This window comes from Falco peregrinus, chromosome 2 (assembly GCF_023634155.1).
Source record: "Falco peregrinus isolate bFalPer1 chromosome 2, bFalPer1.pri, whole genome shotgun sequence".
Taxonomy (NCBI): Eukaryota; Metazoa; Chordata; class Aves; order Falconiformes; family Falconidae; genus Falco; species Falco peregrinus.
In genome coordinates, this window is record NC_073722.1 from 44876616 (window position 1) to 44898114 (window position 21499).

At 42.4% G+C, this 21499-nt stretch overlaps 1 protein-coding gene across 3 annotated transcripts in view; it reads left to right on the top strand.

Moving 5' to 3' along the window:
* FGFRL1 (fibroblast growth factor receptor like 1) overlaps positions 1–21499 on the top strand; it is a 181799-nt gene that overhangs the window by 75543 nt on the left and 84757 nt on the right. For all 3 annotated transcript variants that reach the window (XM_055795272.1, XM_055795273.1, XM_027791464.2), the window contains one exon: positions 12923–13195. In XM_055795272.1, the coding sequence (XP_055651247.1) occupies positions 12923–13195 (273 nt within the window). The remainder of the gene's footprint in view (positions 1–12922; positions 13196–21499) is intronic.

Here is a 21499-nt window from a genome sequence, read left to right on the forward strand (position 1 = left end):
GAATTTTACCTTTTGTCAAAGCCACTATTTGATTAAAAGTGTTTTTATCAGCCCTTTATTTGTTGATATTTGATGGCGGTTCTTTGATCCCTGAAGGGGTGTGCAGCACTGTTTGTGATATATAGCAAATTGATTTTATGCATCTTTTATTGAGGAGTCTTCCAGTGGGGTTTCACTGTAATCAGATTGGAGATTACCATGGCACAGCCGTTAGGAAGGGACTGGAATTTACATGCAATAAAGATTAGGGAATTAGCAACTGATTAGGCAAGTGCTGATTTATTCAGCTACAGGTACAGCAAGGGGTCTTGTGTGTCTGCTTTTTTTTCGACCTTGGGTTTTGACCTCTTGACTCCTCACTTAGAAATGCCAGCGTGCAGCAGAGAGTGATTTCTGATGTGGCTTCTCTCAAGTGCAAGTTCAAGTCATTGCAACAGTAAAAACTCCTATTTCTGTGAACGGAGAAGCTCAGAAATCTTTATGCGAGTCGACACTTTGCTGCGATGTGCATTTACCAGGACTGGCTGAGCAGGCAGACTGTGGCAATGCTTTAATCTGCAGTCAGGAATTCCTGCTGACAGCTGATGTGACGCGCATGTGTTGGTACATGCACACGCATGGTGGAGGCTAAAGCAGCTATGTAATCACGCAGCGAGACAGTATTTCTCCACGCACAGCTTTTCCTAGATAGCTGTTGTGCTCTTCAGGTTTCTCCCCCCGCACACACTTGCAGGAGGGTGGCTGGGACTGTACATTACCAGACTGTGAGGTAATAGGAGTGCGCATTAATTGATGTTCCAGTGTAGCTCTATCTACCTGATGGGTACAACGTTACATACCAGTGTGTAGCCTGCCAGTGGAATGCTGTCATTTGAAATTACGGAGCAATCGATGTAAGCAAAACTCCTGTACGCTCTATAGCTGCTGAAGTTTGGGCAGCTCAAATAAAGCAGCCACACCTGACAGTCACAGGCTGTGCTAAAAACAGGGGGTTGGTTCATTGTGTATCAGATAATAATTAGCTATGTCTTTCTACTCATGCAGATTTATAGAGACAAAAAATAGGCAATAGAGGATCTTCAGCACAGGACAATATTTCTAATTTTTTTTGGATGTTTGGGGAATTTAAATATATTTATATTTTAAATATTTATTTTTAATGTTTCAATTTAGGCAGAATATACCCACTGTTAGGGGCTGTTTTAGTAATACCATTCATCCTGAGACATGCCACGCTGGTGTGCAATAGAGGTATAGGAATAATACTTCCCTCCAGATGAAATGAAACAGCTTTTGAGCAGCATGGGGTGCAGCAGAGCTTCAGATATACCAGATGAAATGCACTGATTTTATTTCAGAAGCTTATATTATATTAATCTTAGAAGCTGAATGGTCCCAAGACTGCCCAGAAAAGCACCTGGCAATCCTAGGCGGAAACCATAGTGGTGTGATCAGATATAGTAAGCCTAACAGAACAACAAGTCTTCACCATCTCTTGATAGAAAAACTAATGAAGGCCACATAAGGGTGCACTAACCTTGTTGTGGTGAGCAAACCAGCACGTAGAAAGGAGGAGCAGAAGAAGCGGATCTGTTTGAAGCTGTCCCAGTTGCAGGCAGGCTGCAGAAATCTGGTCTTTCTGTCCAAAGCACGAGCTGAGCCCTCAGACTGTGAACTGAGTTTCCACACTCAGAAGGAGATTGCTTGCGCATGTACTTGTACAAGCATCATTGCGTGTTTTAACACTGTGGCACCAGAACAGCATCAATCCATTTGAAGAAAGTTTAATGCTTTCCTTTGTGTATGTCCTGGAGCTGAGGCTGGCTGCTGTATGAGATCTGGCAATATTCTGCAGCTGTGAAGGTTTCATGCATTAAGAAGTCCTGTCTCCTGCTAATACTATCAGGTATCATGTTTTTACATCAGGTAGTGTGTGCTTCAGTGTCTGGGCAGCAGGATCCAGATGTGAATGCTATAAGAATCCAGCGATGGTTCCCCTGTTTTCATATGCAGGAGACTGGGTGTCTCCTGAGTTTTTAAATGTAAATTTTCACTGAATCAGCCTTGTGAACACTTTCTTTTAAAATGCATTTAAGTATTTTCCCCTCCTGGAAGAGATGTACAGGTGTGTCTAAGTTAGCTTGGAGAATGGCACAACAGGAATAAATCTTTAAAGTGAAATATTTGGTGCTGAGGAGGTGATTTTCACACTACAGGCATTTTGGCAGTTTATTCTGGATTAACTCCGGTCTGGTCATGTAGATTGAGCACACTCATTAATGCAAATACAAGAACGAAGCTTCTGCTTTTGTTTTACCAGGGACCCAGCTAGCTGTGGTGCTGGCTGTGTCTGCATTAGCAGCTGGTGTGGACCAGTAAAGCTGGATCTGTAAAGCAAAGCATTTGGTGCTGAGAGCCTGAGACCCTCATTTCAGAGGGGTGTTTTACTTCAGAATAGCCCTAGCCTGGTCCTGTGAACTAAACACCCATCTGAACTGGAATACCACTTGCAGCTCATGTTAATATAAAAGCAGCTGAGTTCATGTACACCAAAACTGTTTCATGATGTGAAGCAAAGTATAATTGGTGGGGATGATAAAAACCGTCACTTTAAAGCACACCCCTGGTCCAAACTAAAACACTGATGTAGGCACATGTAAGGTAGACAGACCCTGGTGATGACAATTTAATTTGGAGAGAGCTGAATAAAGCACTTCCATCACACCTATGTGAACTGGAGGTTTTGGTAGGGCAACAGTGAATGGTTTTAGGCAGGATTTTAAAATGTTGCTGTCTTAGGAGGTGGAAAGTCAGTTCTGCTTTGCATTTTTCTTTTGGAGCAAGATGAGGGTTTTCTTTTAATTTTTCTTCTGGAGAAGACAAGGGTTTTTCAATATATATCTATCTGGTGGGGCTTTTTGCACTTCTGAGTTTTTTATGTATTTTAATTTATTCCTGTTCCAAATAAAACCTATTCTCATATTTGAGGGATACAGCAACACATTAAAAAAATCTTATTGCTTAAGATTACTTTTAAACCCCCAAATTTTTGTTTGTATGTGTTTCATTTTAATTTGCCAAAATTATGATACGGAAGTTTTCTCAAACTGAAAGAGGGAATATTGAAAGAGAAAACCGGACAGTCTTGGTTCTTGACAGAAATGTCATTTTCTGATAGAAGAACATTTCTGTAAAACACTCCATAGCAAGTCTGCTCTGCAGCCATTCAGCTAGAAGTGCTTTCTGTTCTAGAGAAGCCTCCGAAAATATCTTCAGTTCTTAAATACCACAGTGTTTATCTCTCTGTGGTCACCAACAAACAGTTGTTACCACGTTTTTGTGGTGACCAAACTTAGAAGCCCCCCTGTGACAAGGGCAGAGAAAAGAGGGCTGAGAGCAGCCTTGCCATGTAGGGCACTGCCACTGATTTCCCAGCAGCAAAAGGCTTATGGATATTTTGGCGGTGTCTCATGTTTGAGAGTGAGAGTTCAAGATGGTTTTTTTTTTTTTTTCTGAGCCCTTAATGCCCTAATCACACCTTTTCCATCTTGGGTATTGTGAAAGGCCAGTAGGAACCAGCATTGGATGGAAGAGTTTAAAGTCTTCTCCAATTTCATCCCTTACAGAGAAATTTGTTAAAAAAGATTTTAAATAATATTTTGAGGAAAACCAAATTCTTGGAAACAAATGAAAAAGTCTCCTGTGCCAGTGTATGGCTGAAGACTTGCCACTGTGGACTAGCAGGAAGGCAAACCAACTATTTAAAGATCTTTGTTCACGTCATTCCTGAATGTGGCACAGAGTCAACCATCGTGGTTTCTGTTTCCCTGCAGACATAAACAATGACACTTACAGTTTCCTGCTTCTGCAGCTCTCACACAAATGTCTGTCTATAAGGGAAATGGCTAATTACTTATTAAACCTTGTACTGTGCTTAGACTGGGTTAAATATTGACTACCAAAGTTCAAGGGGAATCCGTGTAACCAAATGTGAACTTGGGCATCCCATTTTCTAGAAATTGTTCAAATAAAATGATTAGGTGACAGAATACCACACGTAGGCGGGAGGGACAAAGGTGGTGACCAAAACTGGAGCAGATTGGCTCAGAATTATATGCCTGTCTTTGAAGCCTTGGGTTTTGGAATATGATTGCAACTGGTGGCTCAAAGGAGAGATTTGTTGCAAAATACGTGAATTAAACTGAGATTTGCGGAGTGCCTGGTTTGTTTTGCTGAAAGTCTTGGAGATGGTGGGCGATTTGTCTGGGAAATCCACTGGGCTCGTGAAGCAGGATTTGCATGGTTGGTAAGCAGTTGGAAGGACACAGTACAATGGCGTTTATGTTAAAATTGGACTAGATTAACCCCAGAAGCTAATTCAGGGCTGCCTGACTGGATTGTTTCCCAGAGATTATGGGAAGTTAACAAATGCCTTATGTTGGCAGGAGTGGTCCCTGTGTGACTTGTGATGGAGATGCTGGGGGTTTGGGTAAGGTTTGGTGAGAGTAGGTTGGGGCTGTAGGGGAAGATTTTTAGTTGTGTTCCAGGTCCTCCTGCCTCCCTCAAGCCAGAGGATTTCTAGGTTACTTCCAGCATTAGGCAGTTTGTCCTTCCTGGAAACAGGAGGATTTTTTAAGGAGAGAAAAAAAAAAAAAGGCTTCTTAATTTCAGAACCTTGAAAACATGTTTTAATGACATTTCTTTTGAAAAAGCAGATTAGGAATGCCATTATTCAAATGTGCTTGCCCTTCTTGAATGGGAATGAAAAAGGCAGATTTTGTGGGTATGTATTCCAACACACCTTTGTTGTACTTATCTCTTCTCCTAAGTTTTCTGGTTATCCATTGAACTGCATACCTGAGCTGCACCATCAGTATAATTCTGGCCTTAGCACAGAAATACTGGTCCTCTCTTTTGGCCCACACTAAGCCCACTGGCAGCGCTTAAGAAACAATAAATAACATCTTTTCTTCCACACTAGGAGAGAAACCTTCTAGCATATGAAGTCCGTTTCTTCAGAAGTAATTTGAAGTAATCCTAACTCTCCTCTGCATTTGCTACCTCAAAACCTAAGGGATAAAGTTATATTTTTTACTGCTGAAAAAATGTTCAGCAACACTTGAAGTTGAATGTCACCCATGCACGTTTAATTTAATAAGATGGTAATTTCATGTTAAATAAATACCAACTGATTATTGAAAACATATGCTCAAAGGATTTAAAAACCATGTAAGAGATACGTATCTCATCTACTGTTGTTGAACTGCAATAAATCTACGCAATAATCAAGTGCCAATTGTTTAACATACAATAACTATTTTATTAAATCTCAGTGAAATGTGTATGCAGGGCACTTAATTAAATGGAACATGTTCCCAAATATTCTATTTTTCTTATTTTTTTTGAACATCTAGAGTAGAAAATTTACTGGCAGCCTTCACCCAAGGGGCTAGTTACTACTCATATAAAAATATGGCAAGCACTTCTTGTGCTATCAATAAATATCCATTTCATCAGGAAAGCAGCTCCTACCATAGAGGTAGAGAAGAAAGAGAAAATATGTCACTTCACTTGCTGTAAAATGAGTCCGCAAAGCTGTTTTCTCCATAAGGTTGGTTGGTTCAGCTGTGCAGCCCAAGCCTAGAACTTTCTCCTGCGAACAGTCTGCTATTCCCAAAGCTGAGCCTGACCAGTCATCGGGGTTGGACAGCAAATACTTGTGGTGTTTTTGTGTTCCTTTCTAAGAGTCTGTTCTACAGAGATGTTGTTGCTTTTTTCTTTAATCTTTTGATTGTTTTTGATAAGCGTTGTTTTTGTCTGTGGGCGCCTATGTTTTCAAGCCAAGAAGGACCCATTAGCTCATCTAATCTGATCTCCTTGTGTCACGTACCAAAGCAGTTGGCCCAGTTACCCTTACGCTGACCCCTACTTTACTTGGCTAATGCATACCTTTTGGAAATGCAAACTGTTTTGTTTTGGAAATATGAAGAGCTGTTGGATTCACCAGTCCTTTGAACTGCTTATTCCAATAGTTAATGGTATACATGGGCAAAACATTCATCCTTTTACCTCTCTCAAAAAGCATTTTTATCAGTTCTGCTCTCCATATAATGACTTCCCACTGTGCAGAGAGCCGAGTTCCTTTCTTTCAGGAACAACTACTCATGTTAATAGAAACTCTTGCCATCTTGCTTTGTAGGCCCTTCCCTATGGGATTTGCTTCTTGGCAGGTGTTTGTCCAGCCCCCAGCATCGCAAGGCCTCTATCCATTGATACATCATTACAGCTTGAATGCCAATAGAAATATCAGTAATAATGATGTGCAGAGAGTGTAAGTGTATAATCCTCATGTTGGTTTTGCAGAGAGGGTTAAACTATTGTGGAAAGTGTTAAACTCCTACTGTAAGCAGGAGTTGGCCAGCCCAGCTTTCTAGCAATGGGTACCCCAAGTTAGCCAACTCTGGATGCAAGTTTAAAACATGGCATTTAGATGGTTGTTTCCAGCCATCTATGTTCATTCTGAAGCATGGGAGAGGTGGAAGAAATCAGCTTTGGTGTGAACCACCCTTTCACTAAGGACTTTGGAGGATCAGGGTTTACAGTGATGAGTATGGTGAAGGCCAAATGTTGCCTCAAGTGTTGCTGTAACAGTTCGTGTTCACACAGGACGAGTGGTTTGGCTAGCAGCTGATGTCCAACTCCTTCACCTCACTGTCATAATGAAAGATTTCTGTTCTTGGCTGTATTCTCCTCATAGGACACACATCGTCTGTGGTACCCCGATCCCTAATGTTAATTCCTTGCATGTGTTGATGGGTTGTTTGGGTGCTTCGTGGTAAATGACTTCGCTAATTTGCTAACACAGCACTTCAAAAGAAATCTTATCTTCATGGAAAGTGAATGTGTTTGGTATTAAATAATAAAATATACATAACCCATGGGGCTCTTAAAACTTATTTAACTTCTTTATAAACTTTACAATACAGTATGTGGATATTATAAATTACTTTCCATTCCAAGAAACTGTCCGGGCTGGTTGACCTTCCTTGGAATTTCCTCTTTGTAATTATGTTTAATGTGTTAATAAAGTTCACTTTGAACTGTATCATGGCAAATGGTCTCATAGGACGTGGGTCAGTGCTGGTGTGTTCGCCATATGTGAAGCTTGACGTTAGCGTGCAGTTTAGTTGAAGAAATAACAAGGCTAAGTCCAAACAATTGTAGAAGCAGTATCTCTTCCCCAGGTTAGCAGTAAAAGGGGTTCATGGAAAGTTAGGAATGTGGAGTGGGAAATCATTTAGCTTTCACTGCTAGGTGTTACTAAATTATAGCACTAGGTTCGAGTCACTATCAAAACACCATATATCTAGAGGGTTTTCACACAAAGCTATAAATCATGTTTACTACATGTATGAGTTGAATGAGTGCATGAACTTTGCAATGCAGTCCAGGAAAATATAATTACATGTCTGTGTGTTTTTGACTGTGAGAAATATGGACAGGAAGCTCCAGGCTATTCCACAGTTGTGTCTTAAATACACTTCTAGAAATTGGTTTTGCTGCTTCCCGGAAATAGCTATTTGCTAAAGCAAGAGGCTTTCTTGGCTTTTACATATCTCCTTTTGCCAAGAAGTGGCAACCACCATCCCTTCCCAGGCACTAGGGAGGAGAGCAGGAATGCTTGTAAAGCAGTGTCAGCAGTAGAGCAGCAAGTGGGGCTTTTCTGTGGTATAGGATAGTGGATATAAATTGAAAATTGCCCAGCTGTTCAGTAAGACAGGTGTAGGATCTGTCTTTTATATAATGGAACGGAATGGAGATTCCAGTTGCTTGTATTCGTAAATGAGGCAAATAAATCTGCACACTTGTCTGCATGTATATGAGCAGAAATATTTAAAACAAATGAGGTGATCATGGCATTTCCTTGTTAGTTTTTGATTTGGCTTATATGATATTGAACACAGAACTTGGCATCTGGCTGGTCTTGTTGGATTCTTTCTGGGTGTACTTATATGAATTTTCAGATGGGGAGACTAGAAGCAAGAAAATAACTTGGTGGAAGATGCAGGTTCCGGATTGTTTAAATTATATTTTGAGCCCGATTGCACCCTGGCCCTTGGAACTCCAGGCATGATCCCTTCTAGTAACTAAAATGATTTGAATGTTATGGGGCAAAGTTATATTTAGTTTGTATTTGGAGAAAGAATAACAACCAGGCATGGGGGAAGGCAGCTGTATTCTCATCACTTCTTCCCAAGTCACATCCATGGATGACAAACCCCACCCTTCCCCCTTGGCTGAAATAGTAAGAAATGATTCTCTCAAACTGTTGGGTTGAGGACAAGGGGCACTGAAGAAAACTGGTCCCCGCTGTCGAGGTAGGGCTTAACCTATTGTAATAGCTCCTTCTGTTCGCACAGGCTGTGAAGTCAGCTGCACCCACCCCAGCATGGTATGGCTTAAATACGTGTTTCTCAGCAGTGCCCTGTGGCTGTAGGGAGCTGCCTTTGCCTAGTGGAAAGCTGCAAGAATGGAAGCAAGAAATGGCTGTTTTCTCTCTCCACCGTTCCCCCTCCCATCCTGACTATAAAAATATGTAAAAGTCTGTGACGGAATATCTACCTGGGGCCGTGCTTTTGGCTCCTTCTCTCATATCCCATGGCAAAATGCTGCAGGAAGTTATCTCTGTCTCCATGAGCATCAGAGGTTGCAGATTCTCAGCACAGGCTGATTTTTAAAGAATCACTGCCCAAAGGATAAGAAATCAGGGGTAGTGTGGTTATGGACACCTCCCCCAGGTTTTACACCCAGGGTCAGAGAGCACTGCTCTCTCTCCTGCTCTGTCTTGAAAGGATCCAGTCTGGAACTTTGGCCCATGGGTGCAGGCATAGGGCAATTAAAGGGATCCCCCCATAGCCAGAAAGATGATATATATAGGCATTACAGAATTTGTGTGGGTAGATATATGAATTCACAATTTTAACAATCTGGTTTAACAAAATGATTTCAGGTTTCGAAACAATCCCTTATGGTGCGGCTCTCCGGCTCTTGTGGTGGTGCCCTAATGCATAACCCACAGACACGGCAAGAGCAGCACTAGGGTGTTGCTCTCAAAATGCATTACATCATTTCTGCTCACATACAGCACAAAGCTGGAGTCTAGAATGGCTGGGACTGTGACAATGACTGCTTGAGGAGTAATTGCATCTGCTTTCTAATGCTCCATTAGAGCACAGGACAGAAGCCGGCAGAGGCAAGGGATGGGAAATCGGCAGCAGCCAGGGTTCAGCCTGTTTTTACCTCACTGGCAGCTGTAGGTGAAGCAGCAGGTGCTTTCCTGGGATTTTGCCTCTCTAAGCAGCTGTAGAAATGTATCTAGGCTGCAGGCCTGCGGGCTATGCCCTGGGCTCTGCTCCCTCACTGCCACGCTCAGCTGTGAGCACACACGTGTCCCGGCCCTGCGGGAGGCAGCCCCCAGGGATACCCCCCCCCAAACCAGCGCCATGCAGAGCTGGCAGCATGCAGGCACTCTGCCCTCATGGCCACCCTTCTGGCATATTACGGGCCCATTCTGCGAAGTGGGGAGCTCCCTTCGGTACCAGTGGTACATGTGAGAAACTGGGGTGCTCAGCATGTTTTTCCTGTATCGTTTTGCTCTGTTCATATAGCAGAAGATGGAACTGCTATAGAGAAGCCCTGGAAAGTACACTCTGGGAGAACCTGAGTGGTTCTGGGCCGCTTAGTGTATGGATTCAGAGCGGTAATATGTTTTTATCTAGATCATGTTGGATTTCCGTGGTGCATTGTGTGAAGCAGCTCTGTGTCAGCGGCACCTGCTGCCATGGGGATGTTGGAGAAGGGATTTTCTGCAAAACATGCTTCCCCCTCTCTACCACCTCCCTCCAGCTACTGACAGAGCAGAGCGGCAAGATGTGCCAAAGTGTATCTTGGCTTGAAAAAACTTTCATCCATCTCTGTTGCAGTCCCAAGGCAGGGCTGTACAGATATGTAGTGAAATAAGACCCAGTGGATGCTGTACATTATAAAGACAGACAGAGATCCATGATGATATCAACATTTTATTCTTGCTGTAGCCATCAACAGGAGGTCCAGTTGTCATTGGCTTGCCAGGGCTTCTGAAGCTTCTGGCGTATGCAAAGGCACTGATTCCAGAGAGAGAGTACTGCTTGCACGGAAACTTATTGATGCAAAGGTGATAGGTAATAAAATCAGAGTATTCACAGCACCAAATGAACAGAAGCGAGGTTTTAGCATCTTTGTCCTGGGGCTGTACCTTACTGAGAAGTGCATGCAGCTCTATCTGGCAAAATTCGCAGCAGAAAAAGGAGTGGAGGTAAATTTTTATTCTTCATCCTGAGAAAATCACTGGAGGGGCTAATGAAGGGCTGCAGAGGACCACACTAGTGTTTTTCTTTTCAGGCAGAAAGGCTCTAAGAAACACACCCTTTTCTAAATGTCATAAAGGTCTGCGAATAGATCCTGTGGCAGAGAGCGATCCAACAACTCCTCAGAATGAAAGGTCAATCAAAGGAAAATGGCATTTAGGAGGACCAAGCTTACCGCTGACCCAAATGTGTGACAGATCCAGAAGCAACTCTGGTGCCATCAGGAGAGCCGCTTGTGCAGCCTGCCCCAAAAAGGCACATGACGTGATTGGGAAACTATCCGATTCCTCCAGGTCTCAAAATTCATCAGGAGTCAACCTGAATGTCGGAAGGAAAGGGATTTTGAAGGAGCTACAGCAGGTTTCCAAGTTGGGAGGAGGGTGCTGTCTCTCCACTGTCCCTGCTTGCCCTGTATCAAACATTTTTCCCCAGCACTAATTATAGATTTGGTTTTTCCATTTGAATATGCATGGAGTGCTATCGTAGTTCACAAGTTGATTGCAATGAAGCTACTCTTAAAATTTGACTTGGTTTGGTAGGGCTTTAGGTCAGAAAGGAGCTCCTCAAGGGCCAACCCAGAATTTCAACAAGGCTGTGCACTTGTCCAGACATTTCAGCTCCTTTACACTGAGTGAGACACTGCACCATGTAGTGAAATGTAGCAGAATTCAGGGCTGGATCCTCACCTGGTGTTGGTAAATTCTGCTTTATCAAAGCCAACAAGTGCAACCCCACCTGATGGGTGGATTTCCTCTTTAAAAGATTCAGCAACGTTACTTGTGTCAGATTAGCATTCAAAGGATCTTGGGATTATCTCTCCATCCACAGAGTTGGCTGGACATCTCCCAAGGTAAAGAACTTTTAACAGTGTGGTTTGCAGTGCTTAGAAAGACCTGGATAGGCAAGATTTCTTATGGTGTTTTGCCAGTTCCCTTGGAGTATGGGAGGGCACCAACCTCCAAGGATGTCCCTCAGGTGTCTGCAAGTGTGCAGGGCTGGGTGTTGCCTTTGCCAGGGACTGACTTTCTAAGAATAAGTGCTCTCAAGATCACCACTTTGGGTCTTCAACAGTTCGTCAGAATCTGTGTCTAAGACCCATTGGTTTAACCAAGGTCTTAGTTAAACTGATTGATGAGTTTCAAACTAGTTCATGACTTTTCTCAGCTTGAGGAGCACTTCTGTTCACCAGCAAAGCTGCAAAGTTCATGGGCACAATTCAACATGAGTAACTGCAATAGCAGCTCTGTAGTCATTCATTAGCTGGACTGCATGCACTGCCTTAGTCATGCTGGGGAAAATTCAGACAGATGTTGGAATAATAGGAATTAGTCATGAGGAAGTGCAAATATGAGCTCTGTAGTTCATCCCATGTGGGTCCATTCCTGCAAAACACTAGGAACAGGAATAAAATATGAGGGAACAGTTCCAAATCCCACAAACATCTTGTGGGTTTTGGGTGCAACTCAGCATCAGCAATCCTTAGCAAAATACTTTGTCCTTATGCAAGAGCAGGGCACTTATCATCACATCCATTAATAGGCTATTCTGGGAAGAGCACTGATATTGCAGTTTGTGTGGGGAGCTTGTGCAATTAATGAAAAGGCAGAAAAAGCAGATGCGGGAAAAAGACTCTCTGTTTCAACTTTTCAGAGCCTTGGGAAGAAATTCCGGTTTGAATTCAGCTATGGGACCATTCCCACTGTTGGAGTCTTTATCACTTCTTATTTCTGAGTGCTGGTCTGTCCAAGTGCATCCTATTACCATGTGGCAAACAGCAGGTTCACTTTGTGGCATTCCAGGGACACTCTGTTTTACATTAAATTATCACCTTTTACAAAGAAGAAATATTTTTCAGTTGGGTCAAGCCAGCAGGGTTGCTAAGACAATTTATAAAAATAACCTCTTTTTGGACTATAAGCAATGTTAACATGTCAGGCTATGCAGTATCTTTCAGTGAAGCACTACCCAATGAATGCTTTATGTCCAACAACTGCAGGCTTATGCATCTCAGATAAAGCCCATCTGGTGACTATTAAAGGGAATTACTGTACATACAACATGAAAAGGATTATAACATTTGGGGGGTGGGGGGGTTGTCAGTGTTTTGTTTCAAGTACCAGTGCTGTTGCTAATTTTGCCTTCAGGATAGGTGTTAAGTTTAAAACAACTACAGTTGCTTTACCAAATACAGCTGAACAGTTTGTGTATTGGACTCCTCCTTGCTATAGGAAAATGGGGGTGCTTTGGAAAAGGAAAAGAGACTGAGAAAAGGCATCCCTGGTGGGTTAGCATGAGCTGCTGCTAATGGCAAAGCTACAGCTTCAGGCCTTGCACAAACCAGTATCCTTGTTGTTTTATCTCTGTGTAGCTGCTGCATTTTTAGTTGATTTTTGGTAAGCACCTTTCACTATACCTCTGTCTAGCAGTCAATGTAATGGCCTTATTGATGTCTTTAAATCAGTGCTGTATCACTGGCAAAAGTAGTAACAGCTCTTCGTCTCTCTGTTCTTTCTTAGGTCCCCCAAGGATTGCTGATAAAGTGATTCACCGTCAGTCTGTGAGGCTAGGGAGGACCATCAAGCTCCTGTGCCCAGTGGAGGGTGACCCCCCGCCTCTCACCATGTGGATGAAGGATGGACGCACTATCCACAGCGGCTGGACAAGGTTCCGAATCCTTCAACAAGGGCTGAAAATCAAGGAGGTGGAAAGCGAAGATGCGGGAACCTACATTTGCAAAGCCACCAATGGCTTTGGCAGCACCAATGTGAACTACACCCTCATCGTGATTGGTGAGTAGAGCTGGAGAAAAGCCAGACCTCACCTACTTTGTGGGGAGAGAGTGAGCTGATTTCTGTGTAGCCTGTCAGTGACTGCGTATTTGCTTTGCTAATCATTCACTGACCTCCACTCTTAACTGGCCCTTTCCAGTGTTTGAGGATTGCCAGAGCTGGCTATGTTGCTGCACATCTTCTGCTGCAGCGGGCTGCAGGCAGATAAGATTACACAGTGCCAAAGGTTACAAATAAACAGAAATGATGCAATAGTCACTAGGGTCCAGATCACAATGAATTCCACACAGGAAAGGCTGTGTGATAAGGAGAGGTCACGCTGATCTTTATGTTTGCTGTTCGAACAGGATACTTCTCAAAACAAATGTTAAGGCATCCATATAAAAATGCACAGCTGGAGGATCCATGTACTGAGCTTTTGCAGAGCATGATGTCTTCAGGAATAATAATAATTAAGTTGAAACAGAACTCAGAGCTGGCATATGACCCAGGGATGCTCAGTTACTGAGAAATCTGCTTGGTGAAGGCTGAATTAAAAAAGCTTCAGACCACCATCTTGGTGATCACTGGTTCCCTGGCTGAGCTTTTGACTGGCTTCAAAGGGCTTGCTTGGTCTGGTTATGGGATTTTGGGGTCACCCGCTGGGCTGAGCATACCCAAAGACATTTCTGTGGCTGATCAGAGACTCCTCTTCTGTGGTCCTTGTCTGTGAGGAGAGGAAGAGCTGGATGAAAATCTGCACACTGGAGGATGCTGAAGGAGCAAACGAGAGGGTTACAAAGCAGGGGGTGAGATCAAGTATCCTGCTTATTCTATTGCCTGATCAGCACCCCAAGTATGTGTTCTAAAAAGTTCTGTTTCTCTCAGATGGTGGAAGCGAGCACAGAGCTTAGGGCAGTTTCCAGCTGCCTACTGGTTGGTGCTTGGCCTGGTTTTGTTCTGTTTTTTCTTCTTCCCCTTCACTGTAGGAGGGCTGCTGTGGACTCGGAGCATGTAGCAAACCCTTGCTGCTGCTTGATGGAGGATTATCACCTGATAACAGGGTGGTTCTTGGAGAATGCATTTGCTGCAGAGCCAGAATTGGAAAGAGACCAGGATGTAAATGTCTTATCAGGGAAGAGATGCTTAGGTGAGGGGTACTGTCTTGCAATATGACTCCTGTAGCATCGGTGAGATAAAGCTGCAAAAGCCATCTTATAGTTTACATGGATTTGGTTTTCCTTGTTCATCTCTTTCCTATCTACATTCATCCATCTTTCCCTGCTGCACTAAACAAAAATGGTGAAGTGGAAACAGTCTATAAAGAATCATGTCTATACAGACTTCTTTTTGGATGCGCTTTCCAGGCTGGTGTGGAGCAAGGGATGATACAGGAACCTGCTTCAGTCTTGCTTGTGCTTTTGCAGTATGTGGAGGTTGTCCAAAGTCTTTGATCTTCTGTGTCATCCAGTATCTTCCAGAAAGCTCAAGGCCCAAGCTAGCTGCCATTATTCCAGGACAAAGAGGCATTGAGGCTTCTGTGAGTCGAAGAAGCCTCTGACAATTCTTTATAGCACAACAGAAACAAACGAAAGGGAAAAGTTGGGAGGCACAGGGTAAAAGTTGGACTAGAATTGAGGAAAGATTGAGGCAAAACCTCCAATTCAGTTGCTCAGGGAAATTGGATTATCAAATTTAATTGTGTTAAGAACAATAATGTTCATTATATTTGGCACTGAAAAGCCCTGGGCACAAACACTAGTTATTTAGAGCCTCGTTGGGCAGCTATGTAAGGAAATGGTAAGCTCCCACTGGCCTCTGTGGATGTGAGATTGAGTCCTATGCAAACAAATATTGATCACCAAGTGCCGAGAAAAGAGTAACTTTAAACTAAATGTGCCGCAGACATATGGGCTGAGTTATCATTCATCTCCATGCATCCTTGTTGTAATGCTGGCTAAACCCAGTACTTCTCAGAGTCTTTGCACCTTCATTCCTTGTCTCACGGTGTACCCTTGTGCATTGTTGTTGCTTAGAACATTTTGGATGAACTGCTTATGTCCTTTGTCTTCAGTGGTACAGATGGGCTCATATAACATTTCAAACCAATTACTTTTCACTAGAACAGTTTCCCCTGAAAACAAATGTTCCCCTAGTGTCTTTCTTGCCAAGGTCTGCAAGTAAACACAAGGTATCACTGACTTATTCTTTCAAAGGACCCAAACATTCAATGCATTGACCAGATGCTCGTGTTTGTCTTGGTGAAAATGCTTTTGGTTGAGAGCAAATCAATCCTTTGTTGATTTTTGAGAAGGAGGCAGTGTTTTAAAACCAACTGCATGTCAGTTTTGAGGATGAAGATCAAATTGATGGAGCTGTTTTGTTTGTGCTCCGGAAAGCACAAACTTCATTAGGCAGAGTGGCTTTTTGAACCATATGGTCTCTCTATTCTCCCACTCCTTCAAAGGAAAAAAAGCCCTCTTATTCCAGCTTTACTGCTGACACCAAACATATCAAACCATGCACGTGTCAGACATAGGCAAGGTGGTTAAGATATTAAATCTAGAATAGTATTAAATGATTCATTAAATGTTGGGACTTTAAAAAATACAATACATTTTGACATGAAAACATTCTGGGAATTTAAGCAGTGATATCTGGAATCAATACAGTAGCTTATCGAAAATTTTTGGAGTTATGGTATATGCGTTTAACTGAGCTCTGTCACACCAGTAGCAAGTGAGGATCTGTCACGCCTGTGTTATATACATGTACACTACAGCAGGATAAGGTGAAGGTTTACCTGAGATCCTCCAGAGAACAGAGACTTAAAATTCAGCAGACTTGAACCTCTCTGCCTGTATTCAGTGCTATGTAACTCTTACTAATCTTAACTCTTATTAGTCTCTGTATTCCGTTATAGTATAGAGAACCAACAAATATCTTTGACATTTACAAAGGAATAAAAAGGGCAGTGGCTCCGCCAACACCAGTGGGTGCAAGCAGACATGGTAGTGAGCTCCTTCGTCTGCGTTGTAGGTTGGTCTCTGTGAGATGCAATAATTTTGGTATAAGCCTGTTCGAATGTCGCTTTATGGCTTTTATGACAGCTCTTGCTTGCAACCAGCCAGCTCAGTGCACGAGCAGAGCCAACTTAGGTCTGCCTCTACAAGTCTGGTAGACATACCTACATGTTGCCTGGCTGGAGAACTTCTCAGTCTCCCAAGTGTGGATAAGATGGATTACTATGATTTTACAGATGGTAACTAAGGCAAAGAGAGACCAGGTGATTAGTCCAAGACCACATAAAATATGAGCTGTGGCTCAGAGTTGAGCCTAAACCTCTTAAATCTCACCCTAAAAGACTATTCCTCCCTCATAACACTTTGTAAAGTATTTTCTTCCTAATTTAGCATCTTCCTGCTGCCATGCTGGAAGGGAGTCTTATTCTAGGGGTTTGATCTTCCTTCTCAGACAAAGGGTTTGCCAACCCAGATGGTAGCAATTGGTTTCTGCCCTGCTTATTTCCCCATCTTCTCAGACTGCAGGGCCTAGATCCCAAAGATCCAAGGAATCTTGCTCTAAAACACCCCTGCATGAAATGTAAGCCAGTAAAAGCAGATAACCAATATAAGTCAAAACTACAATTTCCTCTCCTAGCCAGCTTTAATAGTTTTTGTGGCTTACCACAAGATTTGGGATGCCAATTACACTGCAGACAGATTTACAGATGCTGGAAGAGGAACTTCTCTTTAATCAGTATTAAATCAGCGTTGCAGTTATTAAGTACAATGGTTCCTTATTGTGGAGAATTATCTGTATCTCATCAAAACAAATGTGCTGTACCTTCTCAAAAAGTTATTTGTACAATGATGCCCAGGAAAATCTTATCTTTAAGTTTGGGTTTTTTCCCCAGCTGAATCAATTCAGATTTATAATCTACAGGTGTGAAAAGTAATTTTATTTTGTTTTTAGATGCTTGGTTGAAACCTGTGGTTTCATTACTGCAGAATAAAACTTGCTTGCCAGTGTGCTCTAAAAGGAAGCCCAGGGCCAAAGAGGAAGAAATGAAATGTTCAATAGCTGCTCATTATTTGAAAACTGTCCACTTGTGTGCAGAATGAAGGTGTGTTCTGCAGTAAAAAAAAAATAGCATATGATGGTGTAACTGAAGCCTGTATCAAGCTGTGTCCAGCTTGGAGAAACTGTGAGGCTGCACAGATGGAGCCATCGCATGATCCAGCCATCAGGCGCTTCCTGGGAAATCTTACCCAAATGGGTGAGATTTGCCTGACTTAAAAATAACTGAAAACAAAGTCTTCTAACAAGGAAGTGCTGGACAACCTCCATTACCACCTCTTTCTTCAATAATAAACAGTATCACTTGTTCCAGAAGTCTGGTCATTCTCTGAAGAGAAAATTGTTGGTGAACAACTGTAGGAAGGACTATTAGTAAATATTTATGCTTCAGCATAATGACCTCTTTCACTAATGCACAACACAGAAGACTTCTCACTTGCAGAAGTGTTATGGGCCAAATCCTGCAAGGTGTGTCAGCATTGCAACATGCAAGACTATTGCTACAGATGCTGCCAGTAAATACTTCATCTTGCATCAGTGGCTCAACCAAGTGATGAAAGATCAAACTGTCTTTATTTTTGCATCTGCATGCATGTTTCTTATTACCTTCTGTAGCAAAGAAAATGAAAACAACAAGAGTAGGGTTTGGGACTGTCTCTTCACTTCAGACTTCTTGCTTCATGTGGAGTTTGTAAACTGCGAAAGACACATCTTTCTTGTGTACATCTCAGCACAAAAAAAATCAATATTTGAGCCAAGGAACAGCTGCTCCAGTGTTTCTTTCTTGTCCTGTATCTCTGACTGCTGCCATTGTTTTTTCTCTTCTTTGGGTTTATTTGAAGGAAGATTTTGGTGAAGAATCCGTGATCCATCCAGTTCATATCCCCTTCTAGCCCCTGGCCCTCTGAGTGACCAAGCCTCTTGGCCCCATTTGGGCTGTGGGGCAGTAAAATCTTGGTGCAGAGAGCAGGAGAAAGAGCACAGCTTGTTGTTCTAAACCTGTAATGGACAGTTCAGAAATTGAGCTACATCTCATTTTCAAACAAATCAAATTTACTGTTAAATGTCTGCTGTCTGTCTGTTGCAATTGATTGCTTTGAGAAGCTTCCCTGACATCCGATGATTTATCTCTAAAGTAGCTTTTTCCTGCTGAGCCAGCTGCTATTTTATGTGTTTTTACAGCTTGTGCAAAGACAGCTCTCTTTGATAACAGGCATGTGTGAAAAATTTGCATTAAAATAACCTTTTTTTTTTTTAAAAAATCAGCATAAGTATCCTGACAAAAAGTCATGGCAATGTCTGAATGGATATTTATTCTAATGTGCTTTTTTTCTGCCCGTAGTAGTAGAAAATACTGTGTGAAAAAAAGTCAAGTACAGTAAAATATGTTTTTTATTACCGTTCTCCAATGAAGTCATCAATCCGTGTCTCAGAACTCATTTATAGTGCAAAAGCTGAGAAAATATTTGTAGCCCAGAGTCAGGTGCCACCAGCCATCTTAGGAAAGCATGACAAATTCATTTATGTTTGGGTTTTGGCCTGTTAATAAACTCTGGGGACCAGAGAGAGATGTGCTCAGCAGGAAGATGTGAATCAACATTGAGTCAGCAACATATGCACCAAGGGACTGCTAATGCTAAGCAAAAACTGAAAGGTGTCAACACTTTAAAAAAAAGGAAAAAAAGGTGCAGTATGTGCTTCTGAGAACAAGGTGGTGTAACTTGTGCTGGTTGTGGTATGGAGTTAGCAATCCAGCTTTAGCGCATTTACTTCAACACAAAGTGTGAAAGGCAGCCCATCCAGCATGGGAGCGTTAACACAATCACAGGGTATATAATCATGACTAATGATGATTAGTCAGTTGTTATATGAAAATGAAGAATTCCTTGTGACAATAAACAGTAACAAAGTTCTCATGTTTGATTTGTTAAGGACCCAATCCAGCAGCTGGATCTACGTTGGTGGCCTCCTGTGCATACGCGGTGTGATTAACACCATATGAGGATCTGGCCATAGTCACTGATGCTTAGTAATGGTTATGTTGCTAATTAAAGCTCAGATTGTTATTGGCCCATGGGAGCTGAGCAGAAAAGGGGAGCTTTAGTTTACCTCTCAAGGCCTAGCAACTGCAATCACTGCACAAGGACTTCTTGTCAGCGTGTGACGTGGTGTGACTGGGTCACAGTCACCCCTCTGTGGAGATGCAGGTAGGGCTTCAGTCCATACAAGACCTGTCTTAGTGGCATTGCCAAGTGAGGAGGTCAGCCTGTGGGAAGAGACTGTCAATGTGCGTGAACTGCTCCTGTTAACTAGAGAAGTTGGTGAAATGCTCAGTACATAAAATGTGTTTTCATGTTTTGGTACAAACTCATAGCTAAAACCTGATCACTTAGAAATGAAGCTCTTTTTCCACTGGAAGTGACTCATCATTGACTAATGGTGCCCTCACCCAAGCAAGGGCTCTTCCTTCTCAGTGTTTATTAGCGTAGGCATAAAGACACACCCCCTGACCAAACTTGGTGTTGATCAGGGACAGCACACGCCTGTTAAAAGAAATCTAAAAGCAATCAGGTATTCCTATCCCCTGAATTTCTGTGGTGCTTCATTTTCTCCCTTTTTGGGGAATCCTGTTCAGAGTCCAGCAAACTCTCTTTTCCCATATGCAGCCTGTTGAGTCCTGGAAAATGTCCACTGTCCTGGGAGATGAAACGAGGAGAGAGGAATACTCCAAAATTAAAAGGTGACTATTTCTGGATTGTTGCATAAAAATATTTCACTAGTTTTTGTCATTTTGATGAGTGCTACACTAGACTGATGTCACAAGAGCCCATAATAATTTGTTCTTGAAAAGCTCTTTCTTTATAGAGGTGGTGATGTGAGTGCCAGTATTAGCTGTAACTATCCCAAAAATGACTAATCAAAAATGTAGCACCAAGTGATTTGACTGATGGCTCTCGGTGAATGGGTGTAAAAGGCTGGGAAATACCACAACCAAGCAGCAGTCTTGTTTCTTCCAAGTCCAGATCTATAATGTAACTCAGTGCTAATGCTGTATAATGTCCACAGTTTTTACAAGATCTTTGTTAGGTTTTATTAGTTTCATTTGATTTTATAACAAACTTTACAGTATGCTTATCAATACATCATGTTCTGGCTAACAAAAGCCTCACTGTTTCGGGTAGATCTCTTTTTCCCCTTCGTGAAGCTGTAACATAGAAGCCAAGTTAAGAAGGTGACAACACCTGTTCACAATTTAAAGGAAATGAAAAGATTTTTTTCCATGGATGTAAGCATGAAATTCATACATATATGTATGGATATATAATTTCCCCCGTACTCCATCCTGTGGTAGACTGTGGCAAACCAGAGCTGCAGCCAGTGTAAATTCGAGGCATGCAGGACATATGGATGCATTTAGCCCACAATCCTTTGCAGATGCTTTGGAGTGTGTAGCGGCTGCTACACCCATGCAAATAGCAAACTGCAGCTCTGTTTGCTGCACAAATATTGTTTGGGAATGAAAGCAATACACAATACCAGGCAAGATGACATTAAAAGTGTGTTTGATCTGAGCAATTTATGGCTTCCTTCTGTTAAATGATATTAATAGAATTAGCCTCTGATCCCAATGAGTTTGTGGTATACATGTTGGGTTTTTCTTGACAGTATGTCTGAGGCTAAAAACATCTTTTGCCTCTGACTATTAATCAGAATTGTCTTTGGTACAGTCCTTCATACAGCTAATGGGCAGAATTTCAGGCAGTGCTGACAGAGCAATGCTGATGTGCACAGCCACTGATTTGTCCACATCTACAGATCTATAATGCTTATAAATAGCTGCATTTGTGAGTAAAGCCAAGGCAGTCCCTGGTCCAAGCAGGTGATATGTATGTGTGTGGAAAGCAGGCATGCAGAATGTAGTCTAGATTACCAGTCAAGGTCTGCTGTGACTCCAGAACAGTAGTTAAGAGTATTTTAATTAATAGCACCCCAGGTCATGAGAAGCCATCAAGCTAATTGCAGATCTGGTCATCAGCAGTTTTGAGGTATCTACCATCTTGTCAACCATCCAGGACGGCCATCTTCTCCAAGAGCAGGATCTTTCTGCTAACTTCCCTACAACTACTGCTGTCCTCCCCTTTTCCTGACAGTGTTTCCTTGGCAGCTGTGTTCCATCCCTCTTCTTGCCAAAGGCCAGGAGTGAAGGACTGAGCATGGCCTCATCAGACTCAGAGGACCACTGAA